At 37.2% G+C, this 23,877-nt stretch overlaps 1 protein-coding gene across 1 annotated transcript in view; it reads right to left on the reverse strand.

Moving 5' to 3' along the window:
- USH2A (usherin) overlaps window positions 1-23,877 on the reverse strand; it is a 387,112-nt gene that overhangs the window by 119,303 nt on the left and 243,932 nt on the right. Inside the window, exons 39-42 of the mRNA XM_008496570.2 lie at window positions 23,398-23,548; window positions 23,081-23,223; window positions 13,112-13,740; window positions 2,168-2,502 (exon numbers count right to left, since the gene is read on the reverse strand). Of these exons, the coding sequence (XP_008494792.2) occupies window positions 2,168-2,502; window positions 13,112-13,740; window positions 23,081-23,223; window positions 23,398-23,548 (1,258 nt within the window). The remainder of the gene's footprint in view (window positions 1-2,167; window positions 2,503-13,111; window positions 13,741-23,080; window positions 23,224-23,397; window positions 23,549-23,877) is intronic.

The following is a 23,877-nucleotide window of genomic DNA, read 5'->3' on the forward strand; positions in this document are numbered from 1 at the left end:
TCTTTCCCATAAGTACGGTGAGATGCTGGAACAGGTTGCTTAGGGAAGTTGTGGCTGCTCCCTCCCTGGAACTGTTCAAGGACAGGTTGGATGGGGTTTTGAGCAACCTGATTTATTGGTAGGTATTCCTGCCCATGGCAGGAGGGTTGGAACTAGATGATCTTTAAACCTTCCAACCCTAGCCATTCTATGATTTGTCAAAATGTTTCCTTCTGCATTTAAGAATTCTGTGGAATGCCTTGGTGTGGGTCTTTGTGACTACTGTCTCTATGTGTAACTTGATACCTATATATTTTTAGGCTAAGATCACCTGAAATCTGATGAGGAAATGTTGGACAATACCATTCCAGATTTGAGACCCTGAATTAAGAGGGTATTAGTTACTGCATACAGTGATTCTGGATTGATTCAAAGCCAGAAACTAACTGAGAAGCTCTCTTACAAGAGAGACTTCACAAGAGTCTCTTCCATGAGACTTCATGGCAGGCAGTATGTACGTGTATGCCTTCCAGCAACTTTCACCCTAGACTTCAGGGAATAATCCTCAACAGACACAAACAAGCATTGTGCCACTGACCTCAATGACACCAAACCAAACTACTCCAGAAGTTTGGAGTACAGTCTCAAAAATTAAATATTAAAACCTAAATAAACTCCAACTCTATGGGAACATTCAGATGACTTTATAGCCAAAGAACAGCTCTTACATGAGTGGTTTGTCAGTGTCAACAGAACATGAAAACAGATCCTTACTGTTTTAGTAGGAATGCCAATTTTTTGGCATGTTCTGTCCAATATATTTCATAGAGAAGACATGAAAAATATCAAATCTTTTTTAATACTGAATAGTGATCATGTGTAAACCACCCCCACTGGCAGCTGCTGCTGTTGCTCTGCTTGGTGCAGACTTCTTGCTCCATCATGCTGTACAGAGCAGCTGCTTCAGTGGTTATTCTTGTTGAGGGCAGCATGGCACACCATGAAGAAAATGAAATCTGCAGATGTAGGTTGTTCTGACTTACTTTAATAATCTATGGTAAAATGGTCATGTAGTTAAGCCCAGAATAATGGACTGATTTTCAAAAACTTCAGATTTTACTTTTTTTTACTTTTTTTTCAAAGCAATCATCATTCCATTCAGTTTCATGTGTCCTAATTAAGCCTGAAAAAAGAGTCAAGCTACTGTGCTGCATTAACATATGCGACTGAAACAGCATTACATGATAATTATTGAACCCATCAGTGTACCTAGAAGAGAGCTGCAATCCTGGACATATGGAGTACAGAGATATAATCCCATACACAATGTTTCCCAACATGTTAAAGCACTGGAATGAAAGATTCATTTCACATTTTATCATGTGTATATAAGACATTTGTCTTTATAAATCTTCATGCACTCAAATATATATATTTTTTAATGTATATGCACACTCGGTAATTAGCAGATTCAAATCAAGATTCCCACATCCTGTCACTTTAGACAAATGCCAAAGTGACACCTTTCTCTTGCTCCTGTGGTGAAATCCAACTGGCTACATCCTCCACTTTCTTGCATTTCCTATTTTTTTGCTCTACTACCAAACTTGTAGCACTTTAATCTCCCTTTTCTTCATTCACTCTCTCATTTTCAATGTATTAATCAGTTACAGACACTTTATGTATGATAATCCCCAGAGAGTACAGAGAATATTTAATATGTTACATAGTTATGGTCACAGAGATCTCATGCTTTGCTTGTCATTTTTTTGGTAAATGATGTTAGCTGAATTGACTACTAAAATGTGGCTGATGCTGCAGTCCAAACCAGTTATGACTTTGCAAATACCCTGAGCTTGATCTTTCTGACTTTTCAGACAGAACTATCTGGAAGAACGAGAGCTGCCCCAAATGGGTCCTGCAAAGTAAATGCCACAGGACAGACACCACACTTGTTTTAAATAATCCAGAATCCTCAGAAGTTCAAAACAATTCAAGGCTCACCCTCCTATCTGCTTGTGGTCATACCCACTTTCCACGGGTCCACTCATAGATTCCTGAACTCTAAAGAGAAACTTCAAAAAGTTAAATCTGAAGATATCATATAATAAAGTTTACATTGCCTAGAATTTTCTATGTCTGATTTAGGTAAGGAAAACTGCTATTCCAGTTGCAACTAAGAGCTTACCTCAGATGAGGACCATTTGGCCTTAGTGGTGGCTGCCAAGAAATGGCAATGAAAGACTCACTGATTGGAGTCACAGCCAAGGGACTAACACTCTGAGGAACTGTAGAAGGTGTAGTCACACTGGTAGGCAAGCTCTCTGTGCAGCCTCCTAAAAAGCCATCACCTCCAGAACAAGCTATTATAGTGACTGAATAGTTGGTATAGGGTATAAGATTAGTCACCAAATGACTTAATGCTGATGAAGTATTCCCAGTAATGACAATTCGTGGATCAGGCATACGGATCTCATAGTTAAGGATTTCACCATTCTGTATCAGAGGAGGTTTCCATGAGACCTGAAGGAAGACAAAGAAAACCATTAAATAACAGAAGTTTTTCAGTCAGAATGTAAAAACACAGATACAACATGGTACAAATAGACACAAATGTGATCTCAAGATATGCGTTTCTTTCTCTATCAAGACAGATTTTGTGTATAACATTTCCCAGGTAACTGAAATTTGATTTTTAAAGTTGCATCAGTTAGACATCTAACCTTTAATTTCAGTGAGGGTTGCAGTAATGGTTGTAGCTACTATTTAATTGCATAAGTAAAACGTGGATGCTCCACTTCACTCAAACTTCTGTGAGATGTTCAGATGTATTAGCGAAAATATGCTAATTATCATAACTATAACTAACAGTTATTTATTTTTTTATGGTATGTTGCCTGGTGTGCTCATCTATTAGTGCAGATAAAAAAGAAATTTTATTTGTTTTTGCACAATTTTCAGAAATGTGTAAATGTCTTAGCCCTGATGAGAAGGATGATGCATCCACATTCTCCATATGATGAAATATGCATTTTTTTCCCTTGCATTTTTCAGTAATAAATTACACTGCTTAGACACAAAAGAGGTATAATATTCCATTTTTAGAATGATTGAATTACACTGAGAAAACTTTACCTAAAAAAAAAAAATAAAAAAAAAAAATTCACACATAAATCATGTTATATTTATATATACTGCCACACCTAATGTATTTTTACCCTTATGAAACTGAGGTTATGTGGCTGAGCTTTTTTAATTTTTTCTTTTTTAATGTATATTCATATCTGTATCTATTTTTAACAGTTCCAGTGAGTACTGATACTCAAATCATTGTACCACAAAGTGCCAGGATGTTCTCACTTCTTTTTTAAGGCTTTTTGCCAAAGTATCATGACAGAGGGGACTTTAGACTGACACAAGGAAGACATGTCACTGTACTCAAAATCTCAAAGTTTCATAAAGGTAGTGTAAGAGAACCTATCAGTTCTTCTTCCTCTAGAAGTCCCAGTGTTGGAATAATACCAGCTCTGCTTTGTTCACCCTGGGACTATTTTCCATGCCATTGATCCACACATCTACAACAATATGGCGCTCTCTTTTCCTCCCAGGCATGGGATTATTAAAGATTGAATCCAACATTGCAAAGAAGACAGAAATGGAGAATACCTGCATGACTGTATGTGCACAATAAAATGAACAAAGATAATACTGGTGTTAAATAATAATAGCAAAATACTTGAATATTTTCCTTAATTCTCTCCAGCCTTCAAAGTATCTTTAAAAAGGTACAGGCACAATTACTCACAGTCATGGAAACAGAGAAGCTTGATTTATAAAATGATTTTTAAAGCACCCTTGGGGATTAGGAAATGTTACATTTTAGGTAAAGAAGGACCTCTTAGGCCATCTGACTTGTAAGAAACCTGGCAGCAAAGTACTGGAGAAAGCTGAAGGATTTTGATAACAGAATCTGGAATACTATTAAACAGAGAATTAGAAACAGGGTGAGTAAAGACAACACAAACAAGATTACTGGTGCCCACATAGGAAAGGCTTAGTTCTGGCTAGTAATCAAATACTGTATTCAGATTTTTGTTACTTCTGCCCCCAAATCACAGTCAAACCAATAAAGAAAACACTATTGATAACACTGGAAAATTTCAGAAAAGTAGGGATCAATTCTATAGCATTCTCACAAACATTGAGCAAATTTCTCATTTTGAAGTAGTTCATGTAATCTAGCCATAAGCTTAGGAAGCAGAGAAGAATGGATGATTAGTACAGGCAACAGAAAATGTTGTTTTCAAATGCAGGTAGAAAGCATTAAGGTCAATAAACTTCCAGTGGAATTTCAAATCCAAATCCTTTGTGTTGCTACCATACTGAACGCACTGGATGCACTGTATGGGTCAAAGGAAGAAGGGAATGTTCATGGCTCATTTTTGTGTTCAGGCACACACCTTTGAAGTTGCTGAAAGAAGCAGAGAAGACTTTAAGGTACAACACACTAAAGTAAAACACCCATTTCTGCAACCATAATTACGCCATTTTTTAAAGGTCTAACACCTATACCAATTCTGCCTCTGTGAAGTGTGACTAGAGATAATCTATTCAAGGTCTTTTTTTAAGGAAGAATAATACAGCAAATCTGTCATTACCTGGGAAAAAAAGCCTTCTTACTTGTTGCTTAATGCAAGGTGGTTTCTAATGAAAGAGCTATATGTCAAATGCTTTGGAAAATTCCTGGTATTACACTCTCAGAAGAGAAAATTGTCTAAACACATTCACCTTGTACCAAATCTTGTTCTATTTCCTGGAAGAGAGGAGCAGCTATTTTTTAATTACATTTTAGATGCCTAATTTTTATGCCTAAACCCACAATATTACTTTAATAGAACTTGCACAAGATTCACCATATACTGAAACCCCTTCAGAATAAAGGAAGAGATTAATAACATGGGCTAGAGAACAGATGCTGCTGTAGTACCTCAGTTTCTGAGTTTTATACAGCATGTGCACGAGCTGGTAAAACCTGAAAAAACTCCCAGGTGTTTCTTCACAGCATTTGCTGTGCACTAGCAGATAAAATACCTCACACTGTTCATAACATAGATGCTTCCTGGGGTTTACATTGGGAAATTACTCAATGGGGTTTTTTTAAGAGAAATTAAAACCAAGCTGAACACAAAGACTATTCAATCAGCAGTGCAAAAACACAAAATGCAACTTCATTTTTTCTGGGCATGGATATGCTACACAAAGATAATGTAGATCAGTTATCGCTCTGTTTAAGTTTTTTTGTAAAACTAGATAAAGGGATGACCAAGGATACTCACAGTCACTTGACTTGCTGGGTCACTTAACCTGCTTTGCATTGCATAAAATCATAGAATCATAGAATTGCTCAGGCTGGAAAAGACCTTCAAGATTATCAAGTCCAACCTCATCCTAACCCTATTACCCTGCTTTTGATGACCCACCACTAAACCATGTCCCCAGGAACCACATCCAGATGATGTGTCATATGTCCCCTATGAATAACAGGTCACACAATCTCTGAGAGACCTCTCTTGTCAAGAGGCAAGGGACTGCCTGACCCACACAGTCTAAGTCAGGATGATGGAGCCAGGCCTGTTAATGTGCAAGTGGCACAACTGGACCTCTTCTTCACTTTGATGTGCCAAGGTTTGAGGTAAGAGTTTGGCAATGCATGAAAGCAGGAAAGCTCACTGGACAGGCTATGTTGGAAGCAGTAACAGTTTGTTCATTGATTTGAAGCTCAGCACAGAAACCATGAAAGAGGATGCCCAGGAGGAAGAGGGAATAAGGTAACTACTGGGAGAGATTAACTGATTCAATGTAATGACTCTGGAAGCTGTCATTTAAAGATCAAAGCACCTTATTTTCTCTGCCACAAAATTTAAAGAGACAGAAATCAGCCATTTCCCCTGTTAAGCAGTTATAACCTTGCAATTTTTATTTTTATTTTCCAGTTGGAACCCTGCAATTTAATTCTGACTTTTGTGAAGAGAGGAATTGGCACATGGGTAGTTATTTTACTAGTTCAGACCTGGCTTCAACAGTTAGATTTCAAATCAGAGTGTTTGGCTTAATTTTATTCTCATCTCTCCTAGCTACTGATTGTAACATCTACAAACAGGATGTAATAAATACACTTCTGAGAGCTTTTCACTGTTGGTCTCAAAGCACTTTCTAAGTCTCAAATTGCAAGTATTATTATTCCAGTTTTACAGATGAAAAGACTAAATCCCAGACTAATCAGAATGAAGCAACACTGAAAATAAAGACCTGCAACCCTAATCCTGTATTCTAACCACTGGACTACAGTCATCTACCAAGTCCCCAGCCCTCCCAAAAGTAGTTTCAAGATTAATCTCCTCATGAGTTCTTAGCTGTCTTAACATGAATTATGTTGGAATTCAATGAAGAGCCAGTATCACACCAGAAAACCAAATCCTGATGGAGGTTACTGATAATTATCCTCCCACATTTTGCACAAGAATTACACGAAACTTCACTAAGTGTTACCACAGAAGAATGGCAAGATCAAGTTTGCAATGAAAGATTGTTACTTCAAAAACTCCTAAAACACTTAGTTTGAGTAGTGGAAAATCTGAAAGAATGTTTATTTATGATCCTAAACACCTACTACACTAAAGTATTTAAGCTATATCAAAGGCACAGGGATAATGCTGATTAAACCCTAATTAGCTCACCCCACCATACGATCTGTACCAAACGAGCAAGATGTGTGAGAAATCAGCCCTAAAATGTGGAAAACCCCTAGTGTGCGAGTTAAGGTTGTTCCTATGGATGTTGGGAGTATCCTAAGTTGCTCAATCAGCACTTACGTGGCAAATAAACCAAGGTCTCACTGACCTTAGCAGCATTACAAGGCAACCTTCACAGAAGGATTGATCGCTCCTAAACAATTTCCCCAATGCACCAGGCATACCTGCATAAAACTGGAAGTCTGGTTAATAAACTCCAAACTCTTTTTTTCTCCACAGCAAAAAGCTGCTATGTGGGCTCACTGCATCTCCCTTTAGTGTACAAGGCCTAGGTACCAGGGTTGCTTGTGTTCTCAAAATTATGTTCTTAGGCAACTGCAGTCTGAAGCATTTTGAGAATAAATTAGTGACAAGGCGGTTTAACCTGGGAGAGAGGAAGAGTCTTCACAGCCTCATTCCCTGTCACACACTGATTTGCAAAGGCAAAACACCAAAAAACACCTCTCTGTTAGTCACTGACTTCAGTGACCATGGACTTTTACCATTGCATCCAATGTTCTGTAACAGAAGCAACTTCACAAGACAGCAGATACTAATGCTGAGAGAAAAAAACAACTCCAAAACAAGCACGATTAACAATTCCATACAAAGTTGAAAATGATAAAGAAAATATCTTCCTTTTCATTAACGATACTCAAACCTTAACTACAGTTTATATAAACGTGCCAGTGGTATCCATCCCATGCAGCTGAATTATTTCCCCTGTGTGTTTTAGTCCCAGCCTTTTTACAAAACAACTGGCATTTAGCAGTCCACTGTCCAGATTCTGAGTTAATGAAGAACAGAGGACAATTATAAAAGCAGGAACTTGCTTATTTGTGTTTATTCACTTGCATATGCAGTTAAGTAGTCAAATCTTAGAGACAGATACTAGAAAAGTTCATCACTCTGTAAAAATAAATTATAATCTTCTGCAAAGACAAACTCTTGAAGGTTCTGTTGGCAGCAAGCTGATGATAGTGTTCAATCTGTAGGGTGAGATACCAGCTTTCTCTGCTGCATCTTCTTCTATATAAAGAAAAGAATGGCAGGTGAACTACAAATAAGTGATTGTCATCTCTAGAGCTACAACAAGCATGAATCACGATAGAATTAAAATGCCTACAACTCTCTCTCAGTCAGAGGAGTCATAAGGAAATACAGAAAAGAAATAGTACAAGGAAAATGAATGTTATGATTTTAAACCAATATGCAAAATTTTAAAAATCCTAAAAGAATGAGAGTTTGGTGCTGCATAATTACCATGGCCCTTAATCTGTAGTAGGCAGCATAGGTAGAACATGTAAGGAGAGAACCTGATGAAATGATCATAAAGCCACACCTCAAACACTGTGTTTAGTTCTGGCACCTCACTACAAGAAGAATGCTGAGGTGCTGTATCATTTCCAGAGAAGAGCAATGAAGTTGTTTAAGGTCTGAAGCAAGGTCTTACAAGGAATTGGGCTGAGGGAAATGGAATTGTTTAGTCTAAAGAAAAGAAGGCTGAGAGAGAGACTTTATTGACCTGTACAAATGCCTGAAACGAGGTTGTAGTGAAGTGGGGGTCAGTTTCTTCTCCCACATAACTGGTGACAGGCTGAGAGGAAATGGCCTCAAGTTGCACCAGGGGAGGCTCACATTGGATATTAGGAAAAATGCCTTTACCGAAAGAGTGGTCAGGCATTGAAACAGGCTACCCAGGAAGTGGTGGAGTCACTGGCTCTGGAGGTGTTAAGAAAACATGTGGACTTCATGTTGAAGTTGACAAGTTGGTGTTGGGTTGACGATTGGGCTTAGATCTTAGAGGTCTTCTCCAACCTTAATAATTCTATGTTTCTAATCACACTGTTGAAAATTTCTGTAGCTGAGGTTATCATGAAGTAATAGTGTGGCATAAGAAATGTATGTCAGTAAGGTATTTACTTCATCCAACAAGATGAAACCATTCTCTTATAATCATCTATGAAGCAAAAAGAAAAAAAAAATCCTTTCCCCTGAGAGAAACATCAGAATTAAGCACAACTCATGTCAGCTTCTGTCTTGAGAAGAAATTATACCAAGAATGACAGGAAATGGCTGCAGCTTCTTGTCTTATCAATGGCCCCATCGGTGGCACTGGCCAACAAGGAAGAAAAAGTCAGCAAGAGAGGCCTTGCATCAGCAAGTCTCTAGCTAGGCCAGTAATCAAGATTACATCTGTCTTCCCCAGGCCAAAGCCCTCAAGGGACAGCCACAGCAGCTAAAGGGAAATGAAATGGCCAAAGTAGGAGAATTTGCATACTACAGTTAATTTACTTCATCGTTCCCAGACACATAATGCTTTTCCTACACAAAGAACTCCTTCAAATAATTGTTCACTGTGTAAACCACCTCTTTTTCAAGCCACTCAACCAAGCTACATTCCTGAATGTCATATCAGTGTGAAGTGTGAGACTGAAGCAGCACTGCAATTGCAGCCCTCACAAGAAAAGGAAACAATTTCTTTTATACTTCTGTACATTAGGGTATAGCAAATCTTGTGTAACAGGAATAATGTTCATGGCATTGGCATATACTAAATAAACAGCTTTTGAAGTTGCAGAATAACTCCACTTCACTTTGGCGTTTAATCAGCCACAAAAGCAGTTTATTGAGCAGTATACTCTGCTACCAGGAACATTATCAATTCAGCAAATATTAAAAAATATCATGCAGCTGCCACAGAAATGAGTACTTTAAAAATTATTGACAGCTTAACACTTTCTTTTGCAAAAAAGAAAGCAAGCTAAATATTATGGAGAAATATCAGTCCATTCTGATTAAGACTAAATGTTAAAGGGGCACATACACATTGGGAGTGTTTATGCCAAGAATGACCTGCTGTGCTGATATTTCCTCCTTTCAGAGTGAAAGCTTTGCTCTATGAAAATAAGCTGTATACTCCAGTGAGTACTATCCTGGAGCACTTTGAATTCTCCACATCCTCAAATCATTTATATTGATTCTATGACTAAATAAAGGAATGGAAATATGTTTCTCTTTTTTTCTAAATGCTCTCTGTTTTCAGTAGAAGTAAATATTTGCACTCATGGTTCAGGGATTGGTTGCACTGACAGCTGAAAGCCTCTATTGATTTGCAACCGTGGCTTGGTAAAGGAGCCTCTCGCTAATCTTTCCCACAGTGCCCTTCCAATACTTTCTGCTCTAACCTGGGAGGACAGTTCTCTCTAGGGCAAGAGGTAATTAAAATCTCTCTCCCAAAGAGATAGCTTGTTTTCCACTCCCTGCTTAAGAGCTACCATTATACACACTGAATAAGATGAGAGCATTGTACAGCACAAGGAGATTCCACAAATTTTGAGCACTCAATGGGTGAAACGTGCACTGCAAGTGCTTGATCTGCTTAGGAGGGTAAGTGTACCTTCCTGGGACTCTTGTCAAAATTTAAAGGCACAAATGCAAGGCAATCCCAACCCAGATCCATTCTATTTCCACACAGAGAAACACTTCAAGCACCAAGTAGCAAACCTTGCACAATACTTTACAGTCATTCTGTCTGTGCAAATAACATACTTTTGGGCTGAAGGGACACAAGGGGTTTGCAGAGCAGCTGTTCTTATCTACTGACTGGTTTGAAAGAGCAGGGGAAAAAACCCACATATTTTTAAATCAAGTGGTACCTTTTCCTGCTCCTATTTTCCTAGAACAGAACAGCCACAAGACAGCCTCAGCACCATGACACGACCCACTGGATGGTCTCAGAGTCTTACTACTCTGATGTGAACTTTCCATAAACTCAGAGAAAAGGAAACAACACCACCATGGGACAGAATATGCAAGCTAATCCATTTGACAGACCTGTAAGAAGACTAATAAGTAAGATGAAATCCCAGTCACTTCCTCTGGTGCTCCCATCTGTGAAGAAGCAGAAGGCAAGAAACCACTGTGTGCAGCAAGCCTTTTCCATAATATCTTCAGTTATGAAGTACCTTGAGCTCTTCAGCACCTAGAACTCTATTTTCATTTTTGAATATATGATTACTAATAATAATATTAATAATTAATAAAAGCTAAAAAAAAAATCTTTTGTTGTCCAGAGCAAGTAATAGAGATTTCAGGATTTTTAAGAGGGCTTTTTAAAGATTTTTAAGAAGGCTTGGAATCTTAGAAAGTCAGAAGCAAAATCATGTCTCATCTGTAGAATACCCTCTGCACCAGAACTGTACAAACTATTCCTGACTCTCCCTCAATAATGAAGAGTATCAAATTAAACAACACTAAGTAAAATAAAATACTAGATAAATAAGAAGAATTTATGTCTGTAACAGCAAAGGATACCAATATTTGGTAAAAAGAGAGAGAGAGAGAGTTTTTGCTGAAGAGCAGATAATAGTTTTTTTGCAAAGGCATATATATAAATCACTTTTTTTCAATTCAATTCAATGCTTCCACCTTTAATTATTTTGAATATTTTAACCTAAATATTTGAGAATAATTAAACTAAAACTGAGTCATGGAAATAAAAACCTCCAAGCTGCTGTCTTCTTGAAGAAATAAGCCGTAACAGGCCAAACAAATATGTGTTTGCAGGTGAAAAAAAACCAACCTGAGTCTACAAGAGCACAAAGTATGACCACCACTCATACAGACGGTCACACAATCCACATATTGAAGGGCTTTAAAGAGCTTTAGATGTTCATAATTGACTGGGAAAGAAGGGGAAAAAAAGTGTTTGAAGTCTTCAAGAAAGGAAAAGAAAGTTAGAAAGCATTGTCATATTGAAATCAAATTATTACAGACTGAAGATTGCACTGCCAGATTTCAGGTTTCAGAAGAAATTAATGACCAAACTGACTTTCAGTATTGGTAGAATACTTAATCTTGGAGCTGAGCAAAAGACAGTAAAATTACAACTGAGCACACACCTCTGATCTCAATAAAATACATCCAGTAAAGAATGACAAGACCTCTGACAACTCACAGGCTTTTAAAATTAGTATTGGGTGTTGACTGCACTTGGAAAAAGAAAAAATATGGTAAGGTATAAAATTATTATTCCCTTGTCTCATTAAGTGAAGCATTAAAGGTTGCAATGACTTCTTTGTGCTCAGAGTTGAAGTCAATGTGTAAAAGCTCATGCAATAAAATGTGGACATGTGTGTAAGTATGCAATTGAACCAGGGCTACTGTTTACTCAGCATTGCTACTTCTGGTAAATCCATGAAAAATGCTTTACTATAAATTGTGGTGGATATTAAGATAGATCTACAGAAGCACAGAGGACAGAGTCCTGAAAGTAGATTGCCCAAATCTTCAATAACCAGTACAGTAATTCATCACAATTACTTGTGGTTGATCATTATTAATTCTTACGGTAACCACTGTATTATGTATGGTAACCATACTGAACTCATTTGCTGTTAATGTGGAAGTAACATGTTCTTCCTTACACATTAAATATAATTATAAAACTCAGGATTTTTTTGTCTAATGGAATAGCTTTTTTTTATAGCTTAAAAGTATGAGTGAATAAAGAAAAAAAAATCGGCATTGGTTTACTGCTTAAATGCATACCCTTGTATTATTTAGACTACACTGGCAACACCACTTCCTTTACCTTTTGAAAATAAAATGTATACCAAAATAATAAATCTAACAGATGAACTTCAGTTTTATGCAAATGTCCTTTGCTTTGTGCTCTGGTGAGCAAGCTACTGTACCAATACTTTTGGCATTAGTACAAGACTGAATCCATGGAAGCATGTGTGTATTTACACAAAAGAGGCTTCTAAGCTACAAAAATCCCTCTTGTTTGGTTACACTAATTTCCCTTGAATGAAGTTTGTATGCAAGCCAAAACAATGGTAGTTATCCTGTCCTCTAGAGTTCATTCCCAACAGAATGATGTGAATAATTGAAAACTTCCTAGGTAGTCCTGTAAGACCCATCTTTTGTAAATCAGAAGAGCCACAATTCCATTTTTTTTCTCCATTAGCTACTTTCAGAAAACCCTGATAATTATATACAAGGTATAATTACATTAAAAAATCTTTTTACTTCAGAGCATTTTAATGAAGTCTTGAAATTTTGGAGAAGGTAGCAGGTCATTTTCTGATCTGATTAGGGACTTGAAAGTAAACATGCAAGTTTAATATTCAAAATACATGAGGTGAGTAAGGCAGAAAATAAATGGGAGTAGAATGCCTGATGCAGGTGTAAGAGAAAAAAAATGGAAAGGGATCTAATTGTTCAACTGCCCCTGCAGCAAGGAAATCTGTTGGCTCAGCCAGTAGGCATCTCTCATAGACACAGCTGCTACATGAAAATGTGCTAAAGCCACAAGAAATGAGAATTATTCCCACCTTGATGGAATGAGGTCCCAGCACTTCTGCATCAGGTGGCTGAACACCAGCAGGTCTTGATGGTCTGGTGGTAACTTCTGACCACGCACTGCTGTTCGTGCCTCCATGAAGAGTGCTCATCAATATTCTGTATTCATATTTCTGCCAAGGGCTTAGAGCGGGGCTCTCATCAATGTAGCTCATGGACTGACTTAGAGGGAGAGTCACCACAGCTGATATTTGTTCTGTTCCTTTCACTCTCCTTTCTATTGTAAGGTTTTCCACCAAACCATTTGGGTGAGCGGGTGGTTGCCAGGATATGACCACAGAAGTTGGAGTATTAGAATAGAGCTCTGGAGCAGGAATATCCTCAGGTGCATCTGGAAGAGTCTGTATTGCTGGGGTCTCAGGTGAAAGAGAGCATCCTTTAGAAGTGCATCCTTCTACCTGAAACACATAGACTGTGTAAGGATGCAAGTCTTGTAGAGTGCAATTAGATATAGTTCCTAGCACTGTAGCATGCAGTTGGCCATTCTGGTAAATATTATAATGAGTGATAATGCCATTTGGCTTTAAAGGATGCTGCCAGGTGATGGTTGCTGCCCTTGCCATAACATTCAATAGAAGTGGTGGGTCTAAAGGTCCAGGTTCTGTAACAGAAAAGAAACCAAAATGCGAATTACCAAGAGTCTGTGGTACCAGACTTACCAAAAGACACCATTAGCAAGCAGTACTCATTCATCAAATGAGTCTCAAAATGACAAAAGCAGCTCAAATCTACCAAACAGACTATTTCTTCAGAAACTGTAGGCCCAGATATCCAAGGGATGAATACAGCTCTCTTTTCACAGGCAAACTGCTCTGTAAGCACACCTGATCTCTCAACCTGCCTCCCTCCTGCTCTGCATCTTTTTTCCTCCTGTGTCTCAAAAGCATCTTATCAATGCTGTTATGTGGAGAAAATGTATGGCTAAGTATCAATACAGAACTTCAGTTCCAGCTTTCAGTGATATTTTTCTAGAGCACTAGTAACTAATTGCAGCCAACAGCACGGGCATAACAATGCTGCATATTTTACAGCTCAGTAAGTCCCTACTGCATCTCCCATTATACATTCAATATTTTACTTCATTCTGTTTATAATTCTAATCCATTTTTTGCAATTTATCTACTCTCTGTTAATATTATAGGTGATTTTTTACTGCAACTGTGACAGAAGCTGCCGATTTAGCTCTTTCACCTACTGATAAATAAACAATGCACAGATCTGACCTTTAGGTTAACAGGTTTTATGCTTGCTCCACTCAGCACTCTAACTGATTCAATTATCATAAAGGTTCAGGAGCTTCCATGAATACTGAAAAAGACCGACCATATGCCTGCATAGGTGTTGTGGAACAGCAAATACTCTGCAGCCCTCCAGAGAAATTCCTTAATTGTAAATAATTTCACCATGCGACACAATCAAGTCACCTTGAATGCAAAACCCTCAGCCTGTGGAGGTAAAGTGTTATTTAAGCTTTACTGGGCTGCGTTAAATTCTGCAATTTGAAGGGCTGTTAAGTTTTTCAATTGAAATTTCATTTAAAATGCAGGTGCTTTTTATTATATTGAGGCTTTACTGCTCTCTAGGTACAAGCAAGAACATGGTGCAATAACACAAATCTGGCTCAATCACTGATCAGTAACAGCTGTAATTCCAGAACATTTAGCATTCTTATAAACCACGTCCTGAAATCTATAAATTGCTACAGCAGATCAAGCAAATACTCTATTCCCCTCTCTTCTGCCTATAGCAATTTTGACATTTATGAGATTTTTCTATGAATGTTACATTTTATTGAAATCTTAAAAAAATATACACTTGGATTTAGTAATTGTTTAAAATAGCTTTAGGTTTGCGGATTTTAGGAGAGTTAGTTTCAAATGTTAAGGGTTGAAAACTTAAAATTCATTACTGATTGTGGATATGCTAGGTTTCCAGGACACATGAGAAAGCACATGCTGAATTCCACAGTAGTCAACACAACACCATCATGTAATTGCTAGTGAAGCAGCATGTTAACATAATTCCTGGCAAAATAAGTGGAAAGAGAAAAAGGGGGGTGAGGAGGGGGTTGGGCAAAAACCCTAGAAAACAAACAAATCCAGGACAATGAGTGGTTCCTTCTGTATTTTAGAAGAACAGCTGAAGCAGTCAGAAGTTTTGATTCTTCTCTCACATACAGAGAGAAGTAAATCATGATTATTCCACTGATGCCTGTGGAAATAGTGATGTAAAATGAGGATAGCAAGCCTCTTTGTTTGTTTTGTTGTGGGTTTTTTTCCTTTTAATTTTGAAAAAAAAAAAAAATTGAAAAAGTAAGGGTTTTTTCTGTCATTATATGATGCATCACATATCAATTCCATATAACTAATCCATAGCACAAATCCTGTTCTACTCACAGGGATAACAAGGATGGAGTTCTATATTTAATGCTTGGATTAACTTATATCTTACTAGTATATCTTAGATTTTACAAGTATAAAAGACGATCTGTTGCAAAGAGCAATCCAGCTGTATTTGCATGTACTCCTTGGGCAGAGTTCACTAAAAGATGGGGAGGTGGGGGGGTATAAACCTGAATGACATTAATATAAAGAAAAAAAATTGCCAGGGTGAAGGGGAAAGGAGAAAATTGGCTTGATATTAAAGACCTTGAAACTAAGTTGCTGGAAATTTTAATTTAATGAGGGGAGTAGGTGAAAAAAATATAATATTTACCATTGAGCTATAAACTAGCATTTTATCTAATTATACCTCATAAATTAAATATCACACTGTGGGATTTTGCAGGATGAAAACCAAAACCAAACTAAACAAAACCAACCAACCAAAAAAAAACCAAAACCAAAACCAAACCCCAAAAACAAAAACCAAAACCAATCCCACAGTAATCAAGCAGTTTGTGGTGAGGGAACAGATAAGCCTTTTTCTTCCTATTGAATAAGTTGCTGGCATTGCATGTGAAACATTCATGGCAATTAGTCGAAACTGTGCTTCAACACCCCCCAGAGTGCAGAGGTATTCCTTAAGGACAATCTGTAATGTATGGGAGGAGCTGTCAAACTTAAACTTTGGGTCCCCATAGTCCCTCCCCTTCCCCTGAAAAAAGCAGATTTTGGTAGCTAGCATAGCTACCCACACATTCCCTACTGCCCTTTTAAAAGAGAGACTTTTAAGACTCTCTGAGTTCAAACAAGACGTTTGAGAGATGCTTAATTGGCCCCACTGGATAGGAAAGCATTAAATCCTGTTCCCCAACACTCATTCAGTGTAGCTTCTTTTTAAATGGCAAGCAGAATCATCTAATTCTATATACAAATCAGCTAGCATAATACTGCTTGGTTGAAAGGGTCACCACAATTATGTAAAACATGAGTATTAACTATAATTGGGATAGTTTGCTAATACAATAAAAAGCTCTGAACACGAGAAAAGTTATGCTCACAGCAGTAGCTATCACTTTCTAAAGTAAGAATTCATGGATGAAATGACGTGAAAAAGATGGTTATAAAATTTTAATGGAATGATAAAAGGCAAAAGTCAGCCTCTCAGCTGAATTCTTAAAATCCCTATATATCACAATCAGCTCCTTAACTGTAAAATCAATGTGGAGTATAACATGTTGTCAATGTGGTTGTCACTGGAGGGAAGACTGCAAAGTATGACAGCTACACAGCTCAGCCCGACAATGATGAAAATGAAATTGTAAAGCTTTTTACATGGTTGTAATTGTTTGTAAAAGTAACTACTGAACATGAGAACAGTGGGCATCCTTTTTCTTAACATTCCTAGTTCATATTTTAAACTCTTTCATTACAGTATTAATACTAGAAGGTAGTTTCATTTTGGCAAATGAAATTATCTTTTACGGCAGGCTATTTTGCTCATCTGCTTCAAAAGTTCAGACTCACCTTAAAATGAAGGTACAAAATTCTCATTAATCTTTTTTAATTCCCTCACTAGAATCACACATTTGTTTACTTACTGTACAGACTGGGGGAGTGAAAAGCCATACTCTCATAGATGTATTTCGGGGGAATCCACACTTTAATTATTATACTGAGACATGTACTTGGACTACTGGCCTTTAAAGCTAATGAGAAATACCTTATTTGCTGGGAAATTCTCTCTCTAAGCAGGATAGAAATTCTGTGCCTTTTATTCTTGAATCATTTACTCTTTTCAGGAACATGGAAATTATGCATATTAACAAAATATGGTACCCAGCAAAAGATCCAATGACATGGATTCCAAATGAACCTCTTCGAATAGGTATGAAGAGTCCAGAATGTCAGCCCATCAGTTAGGAAATTTTTTCTAATTTTTAATCTACAGGTATGCATGCCCAGTTTGTACTATTTATCATGAGATCATCCTATCATATCTGCCATGATACTACTTAAGCTTGATTTTTTTTCTATCCATACATTCACCCTGCCATGCATTTCACGACTTTCTCTTCCCTTATCAACGAAGCACCTAATCAGGCATCATCTCCTCTTGCTTTGGTTTCCATTTATCTTTCTTGAGCTCAGGTGATCACATTCACATCAACTAGCTATGGATTAGTTTATATACCAAAATTATATGGACCTAATTTGCATAGCTAATGTAGAATAATTGTCTTCTTGGACAATAAATATTACCAGCAGAGGAAACAAGTGCTTCCAAAAGCTGAGAACTGCATCATCTACCCTCTTATCCTACATTGCCTCCCCCTGTTGGCTACATAAGGTAGACAAGGTAACAGGACACCTCATCCTGTAACCAAAACTTTGTGGTAAGCATAGCAGAGAAGCACATCATAGTACTCTCTCTGATAGGAACAATACTTCCTTGTTTTGTCAAGAAATAGATTAGCTGATATATTGCAGGAGCTCTCTTATTTTATTTCATTAACATTTTTTAATTTCTTATTATTTTTCTCCACTAACTTTCCTATGTAATGATCTCAAGTGAGTCCTGTGAACTTTTGACATTACTTAGTGTAAATAAACATTGCACTGGCCTATATCTTCTTTATACATAACAGAGGTGGACTAGCAGTCATTTTATGTAAGAAATGAAAAATAAAAAAAATGGACTGCCTGATTCTCTGCCAATGAGTTCAAATCTGCACTTATAAAAGGGCTGCACTAAGAGCTCTCTATTCTGAAATTGACCCACAGGAGGAAAGGGAAAGAGAAAGGGAAAGGGAAAGAGAAAGGGAAAAGGGAAAAGGGAAAAGGGAAAGGGAAAGGGAAAGGGAAAGGGAAAGGGAAAGGGAAAGGGAAAGGGAAAGGGAAAGGGAGAAGGAAAGGAAAAGGAAAAGGAAAAAAAGGAAAAAAGAAAAGGAAAAGGAAAAGGAAAAGAAAAAGGAAAAGGAAAAGGAAAAAAGGAAAAGGAAAAGGAAAAGGAAAAGGAAAAGGAAAAGGAAAAGGAAAAGGAAAAGGAAAAGGAAAAGGAAAAGGAAAAGGAAAAGGAAAAGGAAAAGGAAAAGGAAAAGGAAAGGAAAAGGAAAAGGAAAAGGAAAAGAAAAGGAAAAAAAAAGGAAAAGGAAAAGTTTTTCTCTGATGTAGCAATTTTACTAGCTTAAAATTAGCTATCCAAATCAAGATGGATATTCTCAAGCACTAGAAAAAGAACATTTCTCTTTTGGGACTATCCCAAAGATTACACTGTGTGGATTGCTACCAGCCAATATTATTTTGTGAATCATAAATCTACATCATCATAAAGCAGCAGCCACTGTTGGGCCAGCTGCAGGTGACTAACCAACTCCTTTACAGCTTCCTTCTCAGCTCAAAGACTTGCAATAATAGAAGAGAAAAATCAAATGATATCTTATTTTTCATAACTAGAAAATGTCATTTTATTTCTGAATGCCATGCATTACTTTCTGCTCTTAGTTCAATGGTACATAATAACCTCTCAGTTATGTGCTAACTATGCTGATTGCAAGAGTTATCTGAAATTTACATTCAAGTTGCTGAAAGCAACTAATCCAGAAACTTTATTTGTTTGGCAGTTAATAGTCTGATGCTATTGCTGACCAAGATCACTGGAGCAAACATCTTTTATTAATACATGTTTAGCAGTTTTTTTAAAATATTCATAGAATAGACAGGCTAGATTTTAAAAAAAAATGCATGGAATGAATTACACTCAGGTAAATGGAAGTATTTCCAAATTATTTACAGATTTTTTTTCCACTAAAAAATACCTCAAAACTTATTGGTATATTAAGATATTTTATCATCAGATAAAACCTGATTTTTTTATGGCACCATTTTCTGGTTTTTCCTTAATCATTCCTAATGTACTCCTAGTTTGGTAAATATTTTTCATAAATAAAATATAATATGCAGCTATACTGTGAAATCATCAGCTTATATTAGTACAACTCTATTGACTGTAAAAGAGGATGTATTGGTCTACATCTTTTGCATGTGCACAAGAACACACAAACATGCATATATTTTATTCCTACTTGTTTTTTATGCTTTGGTGAAACAAAAAAAAAGACATATTCACTGCACAATATTCAATAAGAACATGTGTACACATATATTTCAACAGGGTAAGAATTGTAGGAATTTCTACTATCAAATTGTACTTTAAAAAGTCAGAGCCTATTGGCTAGCAGAGTCAGGAATTAAGTGTATTTCTGCAACAAGATGTCACCATAGGCAGTTTTATAAGAAACGTTGAAAACTTGACAGAAATACTGCTTATACCCAATGATAATTACTCAGTCCTAAGCAATTGAACTGAATATCCTTTCTCACATAGCAGCCCTCCACAATACACCAAAACCAGTCCTTTGTCACCACTGAAAGTTGGGGATTTTTTTGGAAATTACAAGGGTTGTTGGATACCAGGGACATATCAGCATAAATTCTTTAGCAGTATCAATGCAAATGGAAGAGGACATGTTAAAGATAACAATTTTCCCCCTAGAGACATCAAGTTTGTATCTGAACTACTGAAGCTTGCTTTGAGCTATGGAACAAGATGCAGCATCATAGCTGAAGAAGCAAGTTATTTGTTAATCTCAAAGTATTTTAATTGTGTAAAGACTGGCAGAAGCACTGTATTTACTCCTCTTCTTCATTTTCCTCTGGCAACATCTATCTTCCATCCTAGTTTAAGGGATTTTTGCTGTCAGGTTTTACAGAGGGTTTTCATACTTGTGCGCAAAGACAATCTATGTTCTATACAGAGTGTAATTTCACAGAAGCAAAGAATCATAGCAATTTAGGGGTCAGAAGGGACCTCAAAAGATCATCGAGTCCAACCCCCCTGCCAGAGCAGGGTCACCTACAGGAGGTCACATAGGAACGGATCCAGGTGGGTTTTGAATGTCTCCAGAGAAGAAGATTCCACAACCTCCCTGGGCAGCCTGTGCCAGTGCCCTGTCACCCTCATAGTAAGACAAAAATTTCCTTATGTTTATATAGAACCTTCTATGCTGAAGTTTATATCCATTGCCTCGTCCTATCATTGGGCATAATTGAGAAGAGCCTGGCACCATCATCCTGACTCTCTCCCTTCACGTATTTATAAGCATAAATGAGGTCACCCCACGTTCTCCTCTTCTCCAAGTTGAAGAGACCCAGCTCCCTCAGCCTTTCCTCATGAGGGAGATTTTCTACTCCCTTCATCATCCTGGAGGCTCTGTGCTGGACTCTTTCAAAAATTTCCCTGTCCTTCTTGAACTGAGAAGCCCAGAAATGGACACAAGAACTGGAGGCTAAGTGTGGCCTCACCAGGACAGAATAGAAGGTGAGGAGAACCTCTCTTGACCTACTATCCATCCCCCTTCTGATGCACTCCAGGATGCCATTGGCCTTCTTGGCCACAAGGACACGTTGTTGGCTCATGGTCATCCTGCCATCCACCAGCACCCCCAGGTCCCTTTCCTCTTCACTGCTCTCCAAGAACTCAGTCCTCAACCCATCCTGGCTCTTGGGGTTGTTCCTACCCAGATGTAGACTTGCCCTTCTTGTAATTCATTAGATTTTTCCCTGCCCAGCTCTCTAGCCTGCTTAGATCCCTGTCAATTGCAGCACAGCCTCCTGGGGTGTCAGCCACTCCTCCCAGCTTTTTGTCATCAGCAAGGTTGCTGAGAAGACACTGTCCTGTCATCAAGGTCATTAATAAAGATGTTGAACTTCTACATATATAAAGAAGACAGTATAGGAACACAGTCCTGTGTAGGCCTTCTGTTTTTTCCCTAACTCCCAAAAAGAGAACTTTAAAATTTTACGGCTACAACTTCATATGAAAGATAATTTTTACATACACTAATAAGTGATGCCTTTTAAATGTATTTCTGTGCTCCTTCTATCTAATAAGACTCAATATTATGTGAACTATCCCACCAGAGCTAAGTAATCATTGCAATATGAACAAAATAGTCATAGGAGACTGGCTGCATTTAGACTATGAGCAATGAATTTGTAGACAAGTTTAATAACATTGCATCCACTTTTGGTAACAAACAATTAAAATAAAGTAACTGAATCTCAGTGAAGATTTTCATGGGCAGACAACACTTCTGCACTATATAAAGACTAAGTTCAAAATTTACTTTTATTAAGTAATTAAATATAGGTAATGTGTTCATAGGAGCATTTATACCTTTGGAGCTTATTTGTCAGATAAATTTCTGTTTTGAAGTATTTGATTAGCTTCAAAGAAAGATGTGTTACAATTGTAGGAGCACATCTTTTCTTGTGGGTGGTTTCTCAATACAGAGTCCCACTTAAAGAAGGGACTAGAAAGTTCAGTCACCAGCACTGAATATTCTCTTGAAGAATGCCATATGAGCATCACACTAAATTTAGTCTGAAATGCAGATCCCACATCAGTGTAAAACAGAATACAACACATTTTTGTGTTAAGTCAGAGAAATCAACACAGTAATGAGATCAGAAGTGAAACATACCCCACTACACTCTTTGACTTCTTCTCAGAATTACTGTATTACTAAAATAAAATATATTAAAATGCCTTTAGAAAATACTTAATTTATCTAAATTTGATAAAGATATATAAATTTGATTTATCTAAAATTTGATAAAGTAGAGCTATTCATTAAAAAAAAAAAAGCAAAGAATATATTCGAAAACAATGGATTTTGCCAAAAAGTGTGCTATTAGATATCCTTCTTCATAGTAAGACAAAACTAATAGCTTCCTTTAAGAAAGCAGGCAATTATGTATTTTAATTACGTGTTATGTACAATAAGCTCAGGTTTTGATCTGTTTATTCTTATATATTGTATCAGGGGCAAAATCCCAGCCTGCCAACTAAACGGCTGTACCTAAATGCTGATACCTGTTTTTTTTTAAATCAAGAGGCTGTTGAACAAATGATGTGAAGTGAGTCTGCAGAATGTAGAACTACTAATAAGGACAGTGATGGGACTGGCAATGACAAACTCAATTACAGACCAGTAGATCACCACTTTGAATTAACAAAGATCACTGGGAATGAAAAATTCTGTTCAGTGGTGGTACAGCTTAGGTATTCTCCACACAGAGATAAGACAATTGTCATATTCAATTAACTTCAACTTATTTTCTCTGATATGAGTGAAATCAGAATCAAGACTCTGAATATAAAGGAACATCACTTACAACACTTTACTTACCAGTGATGCTTAAACTAACCATATATGAACACATCTGCATGCAGGGATATTATATAAAGATACTATTTCACAAAACATATATTTAAAAATTCAAACATATATTTAAATATTCATGGTTTATGAAAATATAAGACAACAGACACTTCATCCCTTAGGAGTTATTATTGGACGTTAATATTCAGCAATAATATTCATTATAGCTTTTTAACTGAGAGAGCTAGATAACCAAACAAATTATGTGCAATGGCAGCTGAAATGTTATTTATATTTTCTGCTACGGGGAGTTAAATAAGATCAGACTGCTTACTGTCCTCTGCTGTAGTCATTGAAGTCCAGTTGCTATAAGCATAACCATAAGCATTGGAGGCAACAACTCTCATTTCATACTCAGTGTATGGCTGCAGATCCCCAATTTTGTATTGTAAGGAAGCAGTAGGGCTGGAAAGCAAACTGCAAAAAAAAAGCGTCATTAGGTACATTATTAAACATCCTGACCCACAAAAGAAAGACTAAAACATTAAATGTCTTGTAACAAAACCATCCATCTTAAAGGTGAGTCATATTCAAGATAATGGGACTTTTCTAGCTCAGCAGTGGATGGTGGCTTTGCTATGATCTGCATACTCTAAAATGTCACCAGCAGAATGGCTCCCCCGCATCTGGAGTTGGTAGCTGGGTGTGCCCGGGGCGTTGTTGCGAACTGGTGTAGCCCAGACAACCTGAAGACTGGTCGGAGTGGCAGATGAAAGCCTTGGAGGCATCACGCCATCTGGAGCTGTTGAAAAACATGGATGAATTAGAGCAGAGAAAACCATGGAGAACATATGCTGGGTGGAAACAAAATGCTCCATATAGTGGAAAAACTGTTCCTCAGGATCAACAGCAATGTTAACATGGTCCATTTAGTTTAACATTTTCACTACTGAACAATGCTATTTCTTTATTTTCTTCTTTCCAATACAATTACATGAATATCACTTTGCTAAAAGCAAACCTCCAAACACCAGAAGCAATTCAGAAGCAACATATTTTCTACCACCTGTTCAAAGATTGTCTACTTCTCCTTATGCCCAGCTCTGCCACCCTGAGAAGTTAAAGAAAAGC

The sequence above is a fragment of the Calypte anna genome, chromosome 3 (assembly GCF_003957555.1).
Source record: "Calypte anna isolate BGI_N300 chromosome 3, bCalAnn1_v1.p, whole genome shotgun sequence".
Taxonomy (NCBI): domain Eukaryota; kingdom Metazoa; phylum Chordata; class Aves; order Apodiformes; family Trochilidae; genus Calypte; species Calypte anna.